Source organism: Telopea speciosissima, chromosome 10 (assembly GCF_018873765.1).
Source record: "Telopea speciosissima isolate NSW1024214 ecotype Mountain lineage chromosome 10, Tspe_v1, whole genome shotgun sequence".
In the NCBI taxonomy this organism is placed as follows: Eukaryota; Viridiplantae; Streptophyta; class Magnoliopsida; order Proteales; family Proteaceae; genus Telopea; species Telopea speciosissima.
This window is the reverse complement of record NC_057925.1, coordinates 53,106,292-53,121,769: the sequence shown is the minus strand read 5'-3', so window position 1 is coordinate 53,121,769 and position 15,478 is coordinate 53,106,292. Positions and strand designations below refer to the sequence as shown.

The window sequence follows — 15,478 nt, the reverse complement described above, 5'->3', positions numbered from 1 at the left end:
TCCAATCTACCATTGTGATTTAATATTAAAGAGTTTCCAATCTAAACTCCCTCAATTACTCAAAGACTTCATTATTTAGAGCAACATTATCACTTCCACCACATTTCTTTTGTTTCCAAAAGAAAATGACCACCACACCACAACTCACAAGTGACAAATGCATCAATCTTTATCAAATAGAAGCTTCTATGGGGCCATATTTTTTACCTTTTCTGCAAGATTCCTCCACAAAAATCTCCACCCTTTATCTCCATTATCCAACCCAAGATCAGATTTGGTCCACAGCTTATAAATCCACACATACATTACCAAAGGAAAGACACCACTGAGAAATTATAACCAAGCTAAATCCAATCATCATGATTCAGCTAAACCTTGAGTTCTTACTTTCAGTTCTCCTCTTCTTTCTCCCCCTCATCTTCTTCTTCATCAAAACCTGTTCTTCTTATGTGGGAAATAAGAAATCATCTTCAGTTTCATCCAAACTGCCAAGGGTATACCCTTTGGTGGGTTCTTCACTTACCATAGCTTCCAATCATGAACGATTCAGTCAATGGGCTACAGAGCTTCTTCAAAGCTCTCCTAATGGAAATGTCCTTCTTCATCGTCCCCTCGGCCATCTCCAACTCATAACCACCAATCCCGCCAACGTTCAACATATCCTCAAAACCCAATTCTACCAATACCCAAAAGGAAATTTTTTCAGAGATCACCTCTACGATTTCCTTGGAGATGGTGTCTTCAACGCAGATGGTGATAACTGGAAGTTTCAGAGACAAATTGCCAGTCATGAATTTAACACCAAATCACTCCGGAAATTCGTCGAAACTGTTGTGGAAGATGAACTCTCTGGTCGTCTCCTTCCTCTGCTCGTTGAAGCTTCTGCGAAAAATATGGTCTTTGATCTGCAAGACATTCTTCAAAGATTTGCATTTGACAATATCTGCAAAATTGCTTTTGGGTTCGATCCGGCATGCTTGTCGCCTTCATTCCCACAACCTGTATCAGAATTTGCAGAGGCATTTGAAGATGCTACAAGGATAAGCAGTGCGAGATTTAATGCCATATTACCACCAGTTTGGAAACTGAAAAGGGCTTTTAACATTGGGTCTGAGAAACGATTACGAGAAGCAATTTCGACAGTTCGTGAATTCGCAACAAATCTTGTCAGACAAAAGAAACGAGAACTGGAAGAAAAATCTTCACTTGAAACAGAGGATCTTCTCTCCAGATTCGTGAGTTCAGGTCATTCGGATGAGCGATTTGTTACAGATATCGTCATCAGCTTCATCGTAGCAGGTAGGGATACTACATCTGCAGCCTTGACATGGTTCTTTTGGTTAATTGCTAACAACCCTCGTGTAGAAGAAGAGATTTTAAAGGAGATAAAGGAGAAGCCTGAATCGCTTGATTATGATGAGGTGAAGCATGTGGTTTACATTCATGCTTCGCTCTGTGAGAGTATGAGGTTTTACCCACCAGTTCCACATGATACCAAATTTGCAGTTGCAGACAATGTTTTACCAGATGGGACTGTTGTGAAGAAAGAAACGGGAGTGACATATATACCTTATGCAATGGGAAGAACAGAGGCGATTTGGGGGAAAGATTGGCCAGAGTTTCGACCGGAGAGGTGGATGGAGAAGGAGGAGATTTCTGGAAAGTGGAAATTTCTGGGGAAGGATCCTTACACATACCCTGTTTTCCAAGCGGGGCCGAGGATTTGCTTAGGGAAGGATATGGCTTTCTTGCAGATGCAGAGGATCGTTGCCGGAGTAATGCAGAAGTATAGGGTGGTGCCGGCGGAGAAAGGGTTTGATCCGTTTTTCACTTCTTACTTGTCAGCCAAAATGAAAGGAGGTTTTCCGGTGAGAGTTGAGGAGAGGAAGGATGGTAGAGCAGTGGAGAGTGCTTCATTAATTAATGGTGATTAATTAGTATATGCTATGGACAATGATTTAGTCTTTAATTTCTAGGGAATAAATATGCCGAGAGAGAGTTTTCGTACATAGTCATGGTGCATGGTCGTGCTTTCAACCATAGCATGAGTATGATCGTGTATAGTACACAACCCCTCATTCTCATCGTCATCCAATGTTGCAGACATGGTCATGCACCATGCATGATGTGCACAAAACCTTTCGCGAATAAGAGTAATGTTACCCTGAAATATGTTATATACTATATGCTATCTGCTTAGGTTATAACTTTGTTTATTCATTATTTTCTGGTTTTAGCATAATTATGGGGTTATCGAGTTTCTATTGTTAATGTTCCATCAAGGTAATCACAAATCTGTATGAAAGAGCAGAAATTAAAGAGTTCGATTCCTCTACACATACCAACAGGTGAACGTACATGTGAGAAGCAACCACCTGTCCTATATTTGCCATTTACAAGGGGAGAAGGGGTTTTTATGGAAATAAAATTAAAATGGAATTGACTCTGAGATGTACGTTCACCTGTTGGTACGTGGAGTTGATCCTTCCTCTAAATTAAATCCATAGTTTAGAAGAATGCGACAGTTCAGAGTTGTGGTGAGAATTCACCTTGAAGGAAAGGTGAAGGTATCATTGGACACTCAAGTCATTTTCCTAATAGTGATCGTCAAACCAATGGTCATGATTTTTTCTTATATGGGGAAGATTTTCATGAACGGCTGCATGAGAGTGGAAATGGGATATGAATATAAGATGCATAAATAGGGGGTTTGTCATTTGGACGGTCTCATGTGGGACGGAGAACAAGACTATGCATGGTGCACAACCGTGCACAGAGCCTTTTGTCTTTTCATGTTATTTTTGTTGGTTTAAAGTTCTATCCAATTATCATTATGGAGGGTATACTAGCATTCTCTGTGCACCTTACATAAAATGATCTCTTTTCTCTCTCCTCCTTTATATGAAATGATCTCTCCCCAATGAACCCTCCCTCACTTTTGCTTTACTTTAAGGAAACGGTTGGGCAAGCAGTTAGCTTTCCTAGAGCTAGCAGTTGTGCCCAATGGTGAGGATAGGATTGATGGGGAGGAGGAGGGGATCGGAAAGAGATAGACTAAAGCTGGGCACATCGCCGGTGTGCCCAACCTTTACCCTTTATTAGTGGAGTCATTCCATATTTTTATGTTTGTAAGTTTTTCACATCAAAATTGTTTGATCCATCGTTGACCCAATCAGCATTTTAAATGGTATTTTGATCATTTTCTAAGGCTACTCAACTTGACCATTTTGAGATAATTCAAAACATTGATTTCAAAGTTACACAAGACCTCCAAATCTATAAAATAGATCCCACACACAATTGCATCCAGTCCTTATTATGCATGCCTCTAAAGTAACAAATGAGGTGGCTACACCATGCCTATTTCCAAACCGTCGTGTGTGCCTTGCTCTGGTGTGAAATTCCCAACCCATTAGGTCAAGAGCGTGCTCCCTATTACCAAAAAAAAAAAAGAACATTCTTCCTTCTTTTCCATTGGATCTACAAAAAAGATCTTGTGCAACACTTTGCCCCGGCTGCACATGCAGCACCAGACTCAAGGTAGTGCGCATTGACCACCTTACCCCTGCTCGGGCAAGGGTAAGGCGATCAATGTGTGCCGCCTTGAGTCTGATATTGCACGTGCAGCCCGGGCAAAGTGCTGCACCAAATCCAAGTCCATTGGATCTAATGTAGTACTAATTAGGGCCCACTGTGAGGGCCCACCGCATGGGCAGATCTCATCCCCAACCATGCTTTTACAAACAATCGAGTGGGAGGCTATGTCCTCATGGTTTGAGGTATCAGTATTGGATTGTCCGAGATGACTGATATTGTATTGTTTTAAAGGTGATAGTACCGATATCAATACCAATATCAATACCAATATCATAGCAGTGAAATGATATAAACAAGGACTAAAATAATAAAAAGAAAACCCATCTTTTAAGACAAACCAAGGATAGACTTATCCTATGGATCGTTTGCTGCATGCTGCCCCAACTGCACCGTGTTGTGCAGATAGAGTCATGCGCAATGACCGTCTTATTCCAATCTAAGCAAAGCAGTTACATAGGGGTAAGGTGATCATTGCACATGACCTTGGGTCTACGCAGAAGGGCAATTGGGGCAGCTTGCGCACTATAGGGAAATCCAATACTATCCAATACCGGTTTTTGAAAGTGACAAATACGCGATCTGACACCGTACACTAAAACAGACTCCTTCTAGAATGAGCTTTTATTTTTTGGAAGGAAAGATTCTCTCTCTACTTATTTTGTTCCACACTTTACCAAAAAAATTTTGTTCCACACATAGGTGTCAGGGTGTCTCATGCTTTTCAAGAAATAAGAAATCATGGGAGTTTTCCTTCTAGAAGCCACGTAATGACATAATGTACCCATGCGCTTGTGTCCCCTCCATTATTTGAATTTTTACTGCGGTGGGCAACTGGGGAGGCAGGCAGACATATTTGGGAATGCTAACCTTGCCCAACATGGTTTGAGGTATCGGTATCGGCCGTATCAGGGGGATACATACCGGTTTTGTTAATGATCAATCCTAATATCGTGTTGATACTATATTGATGATACGATACGAATAAGGGTTAAAATGGTCAAAAAATTCAATTTTTTTAAAAGGAGAATCAGGGACAAGTTTTTTCGATACAACCAATCTATACCGATATTGATCCAATACTATATTGGTTATTGGGTTGATTGATACCCATTCTGAAACCGTGCACTTAAACCATGTTCTCAAAGGTTACCAATGCTAAATGGGGAAGTGTTCTCTGTTCAGAAGGCATGGCTCCTCTATGCTGAGGGCCAGAGCCCAATGGTAAAACGTTTGAAGGGCATCAAGCAAGGTTATCGTATATGCATTTTATGGGAGGCAAGGTGGTCATTTCACCCCTATATTTTTTAGCACAAGATTCACTCTCAAATAAAGTTCTTTTTCCCAAATCAAATTTAGGAAGTACCTATTTTTTTTTTCTTTTGTGATCTATCGAGGGCCTATAGGCCACTAGGGTTGGCTTCCCAACTCTAGAAAGAATGGTGGGGGTGTGGGTGTATGTGTGTGTGAAGGGGGATAACAAGGAGAGTCAAATAAGCGACCACTCCCTGGACTTAGGCCAGTGCTTTACTGTACTTGCAGCTATCACTACACCAAGAGGTGCTTCCCAAGCTACCTATGTTACAAGAAAAAACATGATTTCTGTCAACGGCATTACAATCTTTGACCGATGTTACTTCAGATTTCAATATAGTATCATGTTATGACAAATTAAATAAGGGGTGCAATTTTTTTTTTCCACCAAATTAGTGAATTAAGGAGTTGTATTCTTCTTTTGGGCGATTGTTCTCTGCTTGGGAGCGCACGTTATGTCCAGACACATGGAGTGGCCAGTCAGAGGGGTGGGGCGGTCATTTCGTCTACCCCCATGTGTTTGGGCGCATCTTGCGCCCCCAACACAGAGAATATTTTCCATCTTCTTTTAATTGCTAAAGAAAAAACCTTCTTTTAATTGTTTTTTATTTTATTCTCAAAAGTTATTTAATGTAAGGATAAAAAAGTATTTTAAGAAATAAACATTATTTAATATAAAATTTCCACATTATTTTATATAAAATGATAGAATTTACTTTCATTAAAAAAAAATATATATTATCTTATCCTTAAACGACAAAAAAGTAAGATAACTATGTCTTAGTTCTTTTTTTTTTTTTTTTTTTGGTAGAAAATGACTTTACTGATAATGATCATGTGAACTGCCGAGAGCTTCAGACCTATAAAATCAAAGAAGCCAAGGAGTGGAAATAGACCAAACTGTCAGACACATGATAGATAGGGCCTTCCTAGTTAGGGCATCTGCAACACAGTTCAGATCCCTTGGAATATAGTGAAAAGTGATGGAAACAAAAGAATTACACATAGAGATTACATCTAAAAGCACCATAGTAGCCTCTAACGGTGGGTCGCGAGTCGATCCCTGCAGGTATTGGATCACCTCCCTATTGTCTGATTCTACTTGAAGATTACTTCCTCCCATTGAGATGGCATGAGAAAAGGCAAGGCGAATTGCAAGGGATTCTCCTTGCATGACTGAGCCATAGCGATGAGGCATGGAGATGGCCTCAATGTCTTAGTTCACTACCTTGGTCATAATAAGAAGTTCTCTTAAATAGGGGATAAAAAAATAGACATTATTAAAGGAATATTCGTATGGATAGCCACTAAAAAATATTACAAATTTATAACGTTAGGGTGTGGAGGGTTTTCAAACGTATATGGTTTGTTTAAACTGTAACTATATTTCTTGATTACAATTATCTTCTTTATTTTCATCCTTTGCCAAAATTAATGAGATATTCAGGTTTTATTTACCATGTTTACTCTTACACTTTTACCACGAAATCACAAATCCACATAGAAGAACAGAAATTGATTCCACATAAGAAAAACGGATAGTAATCAAAACAGAAAAAAATTTCAAGGTAGGTGTGTGTATAAAATGGTTTGAGGAATCGGTATCAGCTCGGTACGAACAAAGATAAAATATTTAAAAAAATGAGTTTTTTCAAAAAAAACATGACTAATCCAGATCGATACAGAATGATCCGAATCGATATTGGTAGAGATTGATACTGATGTCGATATCGATTACTTAAACCATGGTGTGTATGTGGGTTTTGTGAAAAAGGATGTGAACGGAAGGAGTGTGGGTGGCAGTTTTGTAAATAAGGTGAAAAAGGAAGTAGTGATAAGAGATGACAATGTAAAATTGTAAATAGGGGAAGAAATAAATAGTGGTGGCATTTTGGTAACTAATGGTCTCTTTGGTATGATTTGTATTTGTATTTATTTTATTAATTTCTATTTTTGTAGATGTTTGGTATAGTTTATAATACTTATTTATATTTATGACAAATTAGGAAAAATAAAAAATCACAAATAGGTCTTGAAAAGAGCATAATTAAATTTATCTAGGAACATATCAAAACTGCATTCAAAGTGGGGGACTCACAAAATAAATGTTTTGTTAAAATAATGGCCAGATGATGTTGTCTTCACACCATTTATTAGGTCTGTAATGATGAAATACAATGGTATGTAAAGTTTGAAAGGGACTAGGATCCTCTGTAGTACCGGTTGGGCGGCAGTGCACATCCGACGGCACAGCAGAGGCCAGGTGGCACACATGGCACACATGGCCTCTGCAATGCTATCGGATGTGCACTGCCGCCTCGCCAATACTGCAGAGGATTTTGAGAGTGGGAAGTTTTGGGGGGGTTAAATCCATTAATGGGCATTTTTATCATTTTCCTAGAGAACCCTTCATATTTTTTGAGACCTAGATTTTGAACAAAATTTTAGGAGACTCTAGTCATCATCATTGATATAATTCCTGAGGTGATAAATTCAGTGTGTACAATGGGGTTAGAGATCCGAAAAGGGGAATGGGGTAGGGGCACAGGGAGAGAGAGAGAGAGAGAGAGGATAAGGATTGGTTTTACGGACAAAGCTCTATTGGGAGGTAATCGACCTCTTCTCTAAATAAATTAATGAAATTATTCAAAAGTTTAATCCATTCATAATCGTAGATTATTTAAAGATTACAATGCGATCAACATAACTCCAACTAATTAGCTAAATCTAATAACTAAATCTACTTCCTTATTAATCGATAAATTCTAATTAAATCCATAATTTATTATTATTATTATTATTATTTTTACGTAATATGCATACAATAAATGATAACTAATTCATAACCTCTACCACATTTACAATCACCCAAAGACTACCTAGAGACTGAAGATGATCATTCGTAATACATTAAGAACCAATGGTTAATGGTATGTGCATGTTCTTCATTAGCACTGATGTGTGCACGAACTTCATTTTTCCTGTTCTTAAAGCTGATTTTACTTCTTTCAATACCCTTGCCTGCAACGAGAGTGACTTATTAGAGAGTGAGAGAGTGAGAGAGTGAGACATACTCTGCAGCGTTGAGCCTTTCCATGAGACTTAATTGGAACTTGTGAGGATTGGGAAGTCTCTACTGAGTACTGACCACCCCATTCTCCTAAAAATGTCTGTGACAATTTAAACCAAGTAGATAGATAAGAATAAAATTTAAAAAAGAAAAAAACTGTGTCTAGAAGTGTCGCGTACGCTAGCGTTTTGATAAGTCTCTCTCTCTTCTCCATATGAAATGACAATTATACCCTTTTATTTTGAAGAGGACAGATATAGACACATCACACATGGGAGTGTTGGCATAGGCCACTAGGGGTGTCAAAAATACCCAACCAATCTAAACTCATCCTAACCCGACCTGAGCTCGAAGAGGACAGGCCTCGACCTTGACAGGGTCAGCCTAACCCTGTATTATATAATATATATTTAAACAACATATAAAGAGTGGGACTTGGTGCAATGGTCAAGGTTCCTTCATTGTAACCATTAACCAAGTGGTCACGAGTCAAAGTTTGGAAACAATCTCTCTGTGAAAAACACCGTTTTTTTATAGTTTGCGCTTTGTTAGTTCCACAACTCAATGAGCCAATATATTTAAGGTCAATCAGGGTCGGACTGGGTTGAGGGTATGCTTGGCCCTGGTAGGGTTGGACTGGGCCTAGGTTTAGGTTAAGGCTCCTAGGGTTGAGCTAGGGTTGCATGCTTGGCCCTGGTAAGCTGCGCTGAGCCTAGGTTTAGGTTAAGGCTCCTATGATTGAGCAAGGGTTTAGGAAAAGCCTGGCCCAGCCCGGCATGTTGACACCCCTATAGGCCATGGATTTTCATTCTCTCAAGTGTAGTGCACTGCCAATGCACCTTTAAAGTGCATCAGACGGTGGCCACTGAACTTGGGAGGATAAAAAACCAAGTGTGAAGTGTGGTGCACCGTCCGATGCACTTTAAAGGTGCACTAGGCATTACACCGCACTTGAAAGAATAAAAATTCATAGGCCACACTCCCGGACAAAACACTACTTCCCAAACAAAAAAAAATTAATAAGGCTCCATTTCCCTGAAAGGAACCTTACATAGGTAATCTCATGCATGTATGATACTATGATATATGTAACATGGTTGAGTGTTCCTTAAGCCAGGGTGAATGAGAATCCTTTGACCGCAACTTTTGGATGGATAAGAGAGAGTATCATGCAAATAGTGGTGGGTATGTTCAACTATTCCTAAATAAGGGGGGATGTTTTAAGGCCTTAGGATGGTGGCTGAACCCTTCGCACGTGGTGTAGGAAAAGTTTCTCCTATGTTATACACATATCTTTGGCCCACCGTTCTAAAACCCATAAGCTATAACCCTTTACCTTCAGACTCACTATATAGATGGATCAAAAAACAGCCCAATTGCTAATGGCCCATAGCCATTTTGTTTCATTCTACAAAGAGGAAAATGTCATCCTTAAAACATCTAAATATAACGGTACTAAAGGCCCGTTTACTCCCCCACCCAAAAAAAACGAGTACTAAAGGCCCAAAGTGTAATCACTTGTAAAAATTTTAGGAAATATGAAAAACTTAAAAAAAAAAAAAAAAAAAAAAAAAAAAAAAAAAAAAAACCCTAATTATATGTCTACAAATAATAAAAACAGTGAGGAAAATATTTTTATAAGAATCAAAGTATTTATGTGAAATAAAATAACCTATATGCCTCTAATGCAAGAAATACAACCCTAAGTGCCTTAAAATATGTAAAGGTTTATCTCAGATAAAGGAAAAACAGTTGCTGCTCTGTTAAGGGCTGCACTAATAAGAAATTTAATTCAACACTATTAAATCTAAAATTTTAATTGAGTAAACTAGACTCAAAGATGATTAAGTATAAAAGTTTAGGGGCTTGAAGGAGTCTTGGAGTTCATAGCTCAGCGAGAGGAGTCAGAAGCCACTGCAAAAGAATTCCTTCTCAGTTAGGATTCATCCATTCAAAATGAGGAAAGACAAACCATTGTCATTCGGGCCATTCATTGTTTTTAAGCACTGGAGGTCGAACTGAAGGGGCCCTACATTCAGGTTTTTTTTTGGTTTTTAGTGATCCTGAAAAAGGGTGTCAATTTGGGATCAGAATCAAAACCATCTTGCTAAAATTTTGTGGATTTGCACAAGTTAAGTTTTATCCCAAACGATGTTTGTCCAGTGGCAAAACCACGCATTGAAAAATCAAAGACTACCAAAAGGGTGCATGGATCACCAATGCAGTGTAGACTTACCCAGAAAGGTAAAAATTCAAATTTTAGAGTCAAAATTGACACATGACCAAATTGACATATGACCAATCTATATTCATAATTACCACATTGACCAAGTGGCACTATTATATCTGCAGACTAGGTAGGTTTCATGGTCTTCGTAGAGCAAAAAACCTTTCATGTTCAAACGAAATATCTCTCTCTTGATTTCAATATCTTTAAAAGAAGTTATGTGTTTTTATTTTTATTGCTTTGTTGAGTCTTGAAGCTGAATTTGTCATGTGAGACAAATATCTTCTTTAAAATAATAATATCGCGTTCAAAACAGTTTGAAGTTTCCTTCTCCACACATAGTTTTTCTAACACCTACACACCTTCTGGATGCTGTCACCTATACTCCTTCTGGATGCCGTCAGAATGATAGTATAGAGCTAGTAGATATTATATTAAATGCCTATAAAGATTGGGAGGCCTCACAGGAAAGGAAGAGAGTCACGTCCACAAAACGTAAATGAGATAAAGATAACTTAATTTTCTTCAGGATTTAATCAATTAAATTAAAGGAAGCAGTTTTCTGTCGGGACAGAAAATTTTCTCCCTTAAATTAATGACTCGTCCCTCTCCAACTTCCAAACGTCCCATCTTTGTCAAGTTCACACGTCTCTGAAAGAATTTATCTGATTAATAAATGGATCCATCCGATACAGAGAACATTCTCTGTTTTTTTTTTTTTTTTTTTGTTCTTATTAAAATGTCTATCACTCCCCTTAATTATACTTTATTTATTCAAATTTCCCGTCGGAAGTTTCACGTCTGTTTTCTCCCAAAAAGTGAAATCGTACGTTTTTGCCCAATTTTTTTGAAATATTCAAATTACCCCTCTTATTAACCTATTAATCGGTTCTCATCATATGTGAGATTTCATTCTTTATTTATTTTTTATTTAATTATTTTCTTATTCTCATCATTCAATCCCCATTTCTGGTTTTTAATTTCTACTTCTTCCTCCATGGAATGCAGCCATCCCCCTCCTCTTTTGACCGCAACCCCCACCCCACCCCTACTACAACTCAACAACCAGCCCAATCCACCCTGCAAATCTCAGCCCCTTCCACCCAACATTTGGTAAGCTAGCATCATACATCAATGATAGGGTTGGATACAGGAGGACAAAAGGGTCTTTTTCAAAAAGGAAAAAAGAATGACACATGTTGAACACCCAACGGTGCCTTTTCCCAAAAAATTAATAAAGAATTATAATAAGAAATGATTAATGGGTTAATGAGGGATAATTTGGTCATTTTAAAATAGAGGGGAGAAGAAGATATACGATTACTCTTTTGGGTAAAACTTCAACCCAAAAAAATAAAAATTAGAGGTGAAACTTCAAACAAAGAATAATAGAAATTTTCCTTAATTCTCCTTGGTGGAGTTTCGAAATATATTTCACTATTCCTAACGTGGATAAAGGAATCCTCCTTCACCCTCTCTTGAAGAAAACTGGACGTTTCTATTTTTTAAGGAAGTTATGTTTGACTGGGAAGATTACCAACCATTTGAGGCAAACTTTTGATGGTGATTACATGAGATTTGTAGGGTTCTCCCTAATTGGATCCATCTTTTTCATTTCATTTCATTGTTGCAAGGAAAAAAATTATAGATGTGTTAAAACTTCTTTTCACGTACAAGTGGAGGGACTTGGCTCTTGTGCAGCTATGGCTGAACCTACACAGGTGCAACACGAAAACCACCCCAAATATAAGGGGTTAGTTATTTCATATATAGGGCCCAGGTGGGACCCAACTGTGAAATGACTTCCTTATCCCTGTTTTTACTGTCGTTTAGCGGTGTTGCACCTGTGCAGCTCCTGCCACGGATGCGCAAGATCTTTTTTCCAAGTGGAGGAAATTTCCTTATTATAATAGTGAGATGTGCGTCAATACAATACAAAAGGGGGAATACTTTTGCTTCATCTAAAAGAAAAGGAGGGAGGCAGATGACTGTCGAATCCAGATCGTCTACGGCTTGCCTACCCATAGCAACCATAGTAGCGCACTAATGAGGCGCGGTGCAATGACCGACTTATCCCTGCTCAAGCGCCTTGCCAAAGCAGGGGTAAGGCGGTCATTGCACTGTGCCTCATTAGTGCACTGCTATAGCTGCTACGGGCAGCAGGCCGTAGGAATTTTTATCCTCTCCTATTACAGCATGGTACTGTAACGCATCGTGCGACGGCTGTAGAGGCCATGTGCACCATGTAGGGCCTACAGTGCCACATGGCCTCTGTAGCGCCACACAATGCGTTACAACACCGGAGAGGATAACGATTCCAAGCCATAGACAATCACGATGACTGTCAGTGAGTGTTTCCTCCATTGTGAATGTCTGTGGAAATCTTTTTCCAATCTACCATTGTGATTTTATATTAAAGAGTTTCCAATCTAAACTCCCTCAATTACTCAAATACTTCATTATTTAGAGCAACAGTATCACTTCCACCACATTTCTTTTGTCTCCAAAAGAAAATGAGCACCACCCCACAATTCACATGTGACAAATTCATCAATCTTTATCAATTAGAAGCTTCTATGGGGCCATTTTTTTTTTCACCTTTTCTGCAAGATTTCTCCACAAAAATCTCCACCCTTTATCTCCATTATACAACTCAAGATCAGATTTGATCCATAGCTTATAAATTCACACCTACATTACCAAAGGAAAGACACCACTGAGATACTATAACCAAGTTAATCCAATCATCATGATTCAGCTAAACCTTGAGTTCTTACTTTCAGTTCTGCTCTTCTTTCTCCCCCTCATCTTCTTCTTCATCAAAACCTGTTCTTCTTATGTGGGAAATAAGAAATCATCTTCAGTTTCATCCAAACTGCCAAGGGTATACCCTTTGGTGGGTTCTTCACTTACCATAGCTTCCAATCATGAACGATTCAGTCAATGGGCTACACAGCTTCTTCAAAGCTCTCCTAATGGAAATGTCCTTCTTTATCGTTCCCTCGGCCATCTCCAACTCATAACCACCAATCCCGCCAACGTTCAACATATCCTCAAAACCCAATTCTACCAATACCCAAAAGGAAATTTTTTCAGAGATCACCTCTACGATTTCCTTGGAGATGGTGTCTTCAACGCAGATGGTGATAACTGGAAGTTTCAGAGACAAATTGCCAGTCATGAATTTAACACCAAATCACTCCGGAAATTCGTCGAAACAGTTATGGAAGATGAACTCTCTGGTCGTCTCCTTCCTCTGCTCGTTGAAGCTTCTGCCAAAAATATGGTCTTTGATCTGCAAGACATTCTTCAAAGATTTGCATTTGACAATATCTGCAAAATTGCTTTTGGGTTCGATCCGGCATGCTTGTCGCCTAAATTCCCACAACCTGTATCAGAATTTGCAGAGGCATTTGAAGATGCTACAAGGATAAGCAGTGCGAGATTTAATGCCACATTGCCACCAGTTTGGAAATTGAAAAGAGCTTTTAATATTGGGTCTGAGAAACGATTACGAGAAGCAATTTCGACAGTTCGTGAATACGCAACAAATCTTGTCAGACAAAAGAAACGAGAACTGGAAGAAAAATCTTCACTTGAAACAGAGGATCTTCTCTCCAGATTCGTGAGTTCAGGCAATTCGGATGAGCGATTTGTTACAGATATCGTCATCAGCTTCATCGTAGCAGGTAGGGATACTACATCTGCTGCCTTGACATGGTTCTTTTGGTTAATTGCTAACAACCCTCGTGTAGAAGAAGAGATATTGAAGGAGATAAAGGAGAATCCTGAATCGCTTGATTACGATGAAGTGAAGCATGTGGTTTACATTCACGCTTCGCTCTGTGAGAGCATGAGGTTTTACCCACCAGTTCCACATGATACCAAATTTGCAGTTGCAGACAATGTTTTACCAGATGGGACTGTTGTGAAGAAAGAAACGGGAGTGACATATATACCTTATGCAATGGGAAGAACAGAGGCGATTTGGGGGAAAGATTGGCCAGAGTTTCGACCGGAGAGGTGGCTGGAGAAGGAGGAGATTTCTGGAAAGTGGAAATTTCTGGGGAAGGATCCTTACACATACCCTGTTTTCCAAGCGGGGCCGAGGATTTGCTTAGGGAAGGATATGGCTTTCTTGCAGATGCAGAGGATCGTTGCCGGAGTAATGCAGAAGTATAGGGTGGTGCCGGCGGAGAAAGGGTTTGATCCGTTTTTCACTTCTTACTTGTCAGCCAAAATGAAAGGAGGTTTTCCGGTGAGAGTTGAGGAGAGGAAGGATGGTAGATCAGCGGAGAGCGCTAACTTAATTAATGGTGATTAATTAGTATATGCTATGGACAATGATTTAGTCTTTTATTTCTAGGGAATAAATACGCGGAGCGGTGGTGGCCCGTTCTGTGGGTGTTTAGGGTTTTGTGTCGATGGTACTTTTTGTGTTTCATGGTTATGTTTCAGGGTTTGGGCCCTTTGTCAAGGGCGTTTTTTTCTTCTTTTGTGTATTTATAAGTGTTGCCGATCTAGGTACTTGTGGCATCGAGGTTGACGTCGGTTCTACTACCCCAGTCATCGGTCAGTACTCACCAGCATTCTCTTACCGTCAATCGACACTCCACTCGTTGATCCAGCAGACTATTGTCGATCCGGCAAGTTTGTTTGAAAGTAAGCTGTGGCAGCATGTCAGCACGTGCAAACAATGTTGCATTGGCCTGTTTGGCAAATTTGGGGCCCCTTCTATTGGCACGTTCGTGCATACGCTTAAATTTAGCGAAGGCTGTAACCTTTCTTCTAGGGAAGATATAGGACCCAATCCCTAGCATGGATGACCCAGTCAATAGCATGTGCGACCGGATCAATTTCCATTTCTTAGTTTTGGAAACCGTATATCCATATCTTTTGCTTATCATGCTCTCAATCTGTTTTTTGTATTTTCTTTTCCTTTATTTGGTGGTGAACGTGCATGAATGAATAGCCTTGTTTTCTATAAAAAATATATATATACGCGGAGAGTTTTCTTACATAGTACTGCATGGTGCATGGTGCATGATGACCGTGCTTTCAACCATAGGATGGGTATGATCGTATATAGTACATGATCCCTCATCCCCATCCAACGGTTACAGGCATGGTCATGAACCATGCACGACATGCACAAACTTTCGTGAATAAGAGTATTGTTAACCTGTAATATGTTATATACTATATGCTATCTGCTAATTAGGTTATAACTTTGTTTCTTCTTTATTTCCTGGCTTTACCATAACTAATGGGTT

At 39.2% G+C, this 15,478-nt stretch overlaps 2 protein-coding genes across 2 annotated transcripts; both read left to right on the top strand.

Annotated features, from left to right (window-relative positions):
• The first annotated feature begins 350 nt into the window (after positions 1–350).
• On the top strand, positions 351–1,937 carry LOC122644214 (cytochrome P450 94A1-like). Its single transcript, XM_043837829.1, has one exon. The coding sequence runs from the start codon at positions 360–362 to the stop codon at positions 1,932–1,934; it is 1,575 nt and encodes a 524-aa protein (XP_043693764.1). The 5' UTR covers positions 351–359; the 3' UTR covers positions 1,935–1,937.
• Positions 1,938–12,946: 11,009 nt separating this feature from the next.
• On the top strand, positions 12,947–14,529 carry LOC122643731 (cytochrome P450 94A1-like). Its single transcript, XM_043837320.1, has one exon. It carries the CDS (start codon positions 12,955–12,957, stop codon positions 14,527–14,529), a length of 1,575 nt encoding a protein of 524 aa, XP_043693255.1. The 5' UTR covers positions 12,947–12,954.
• The last annotated feature ends 949 nt before the right edge of the window (positions 14,530–15,478 follow it).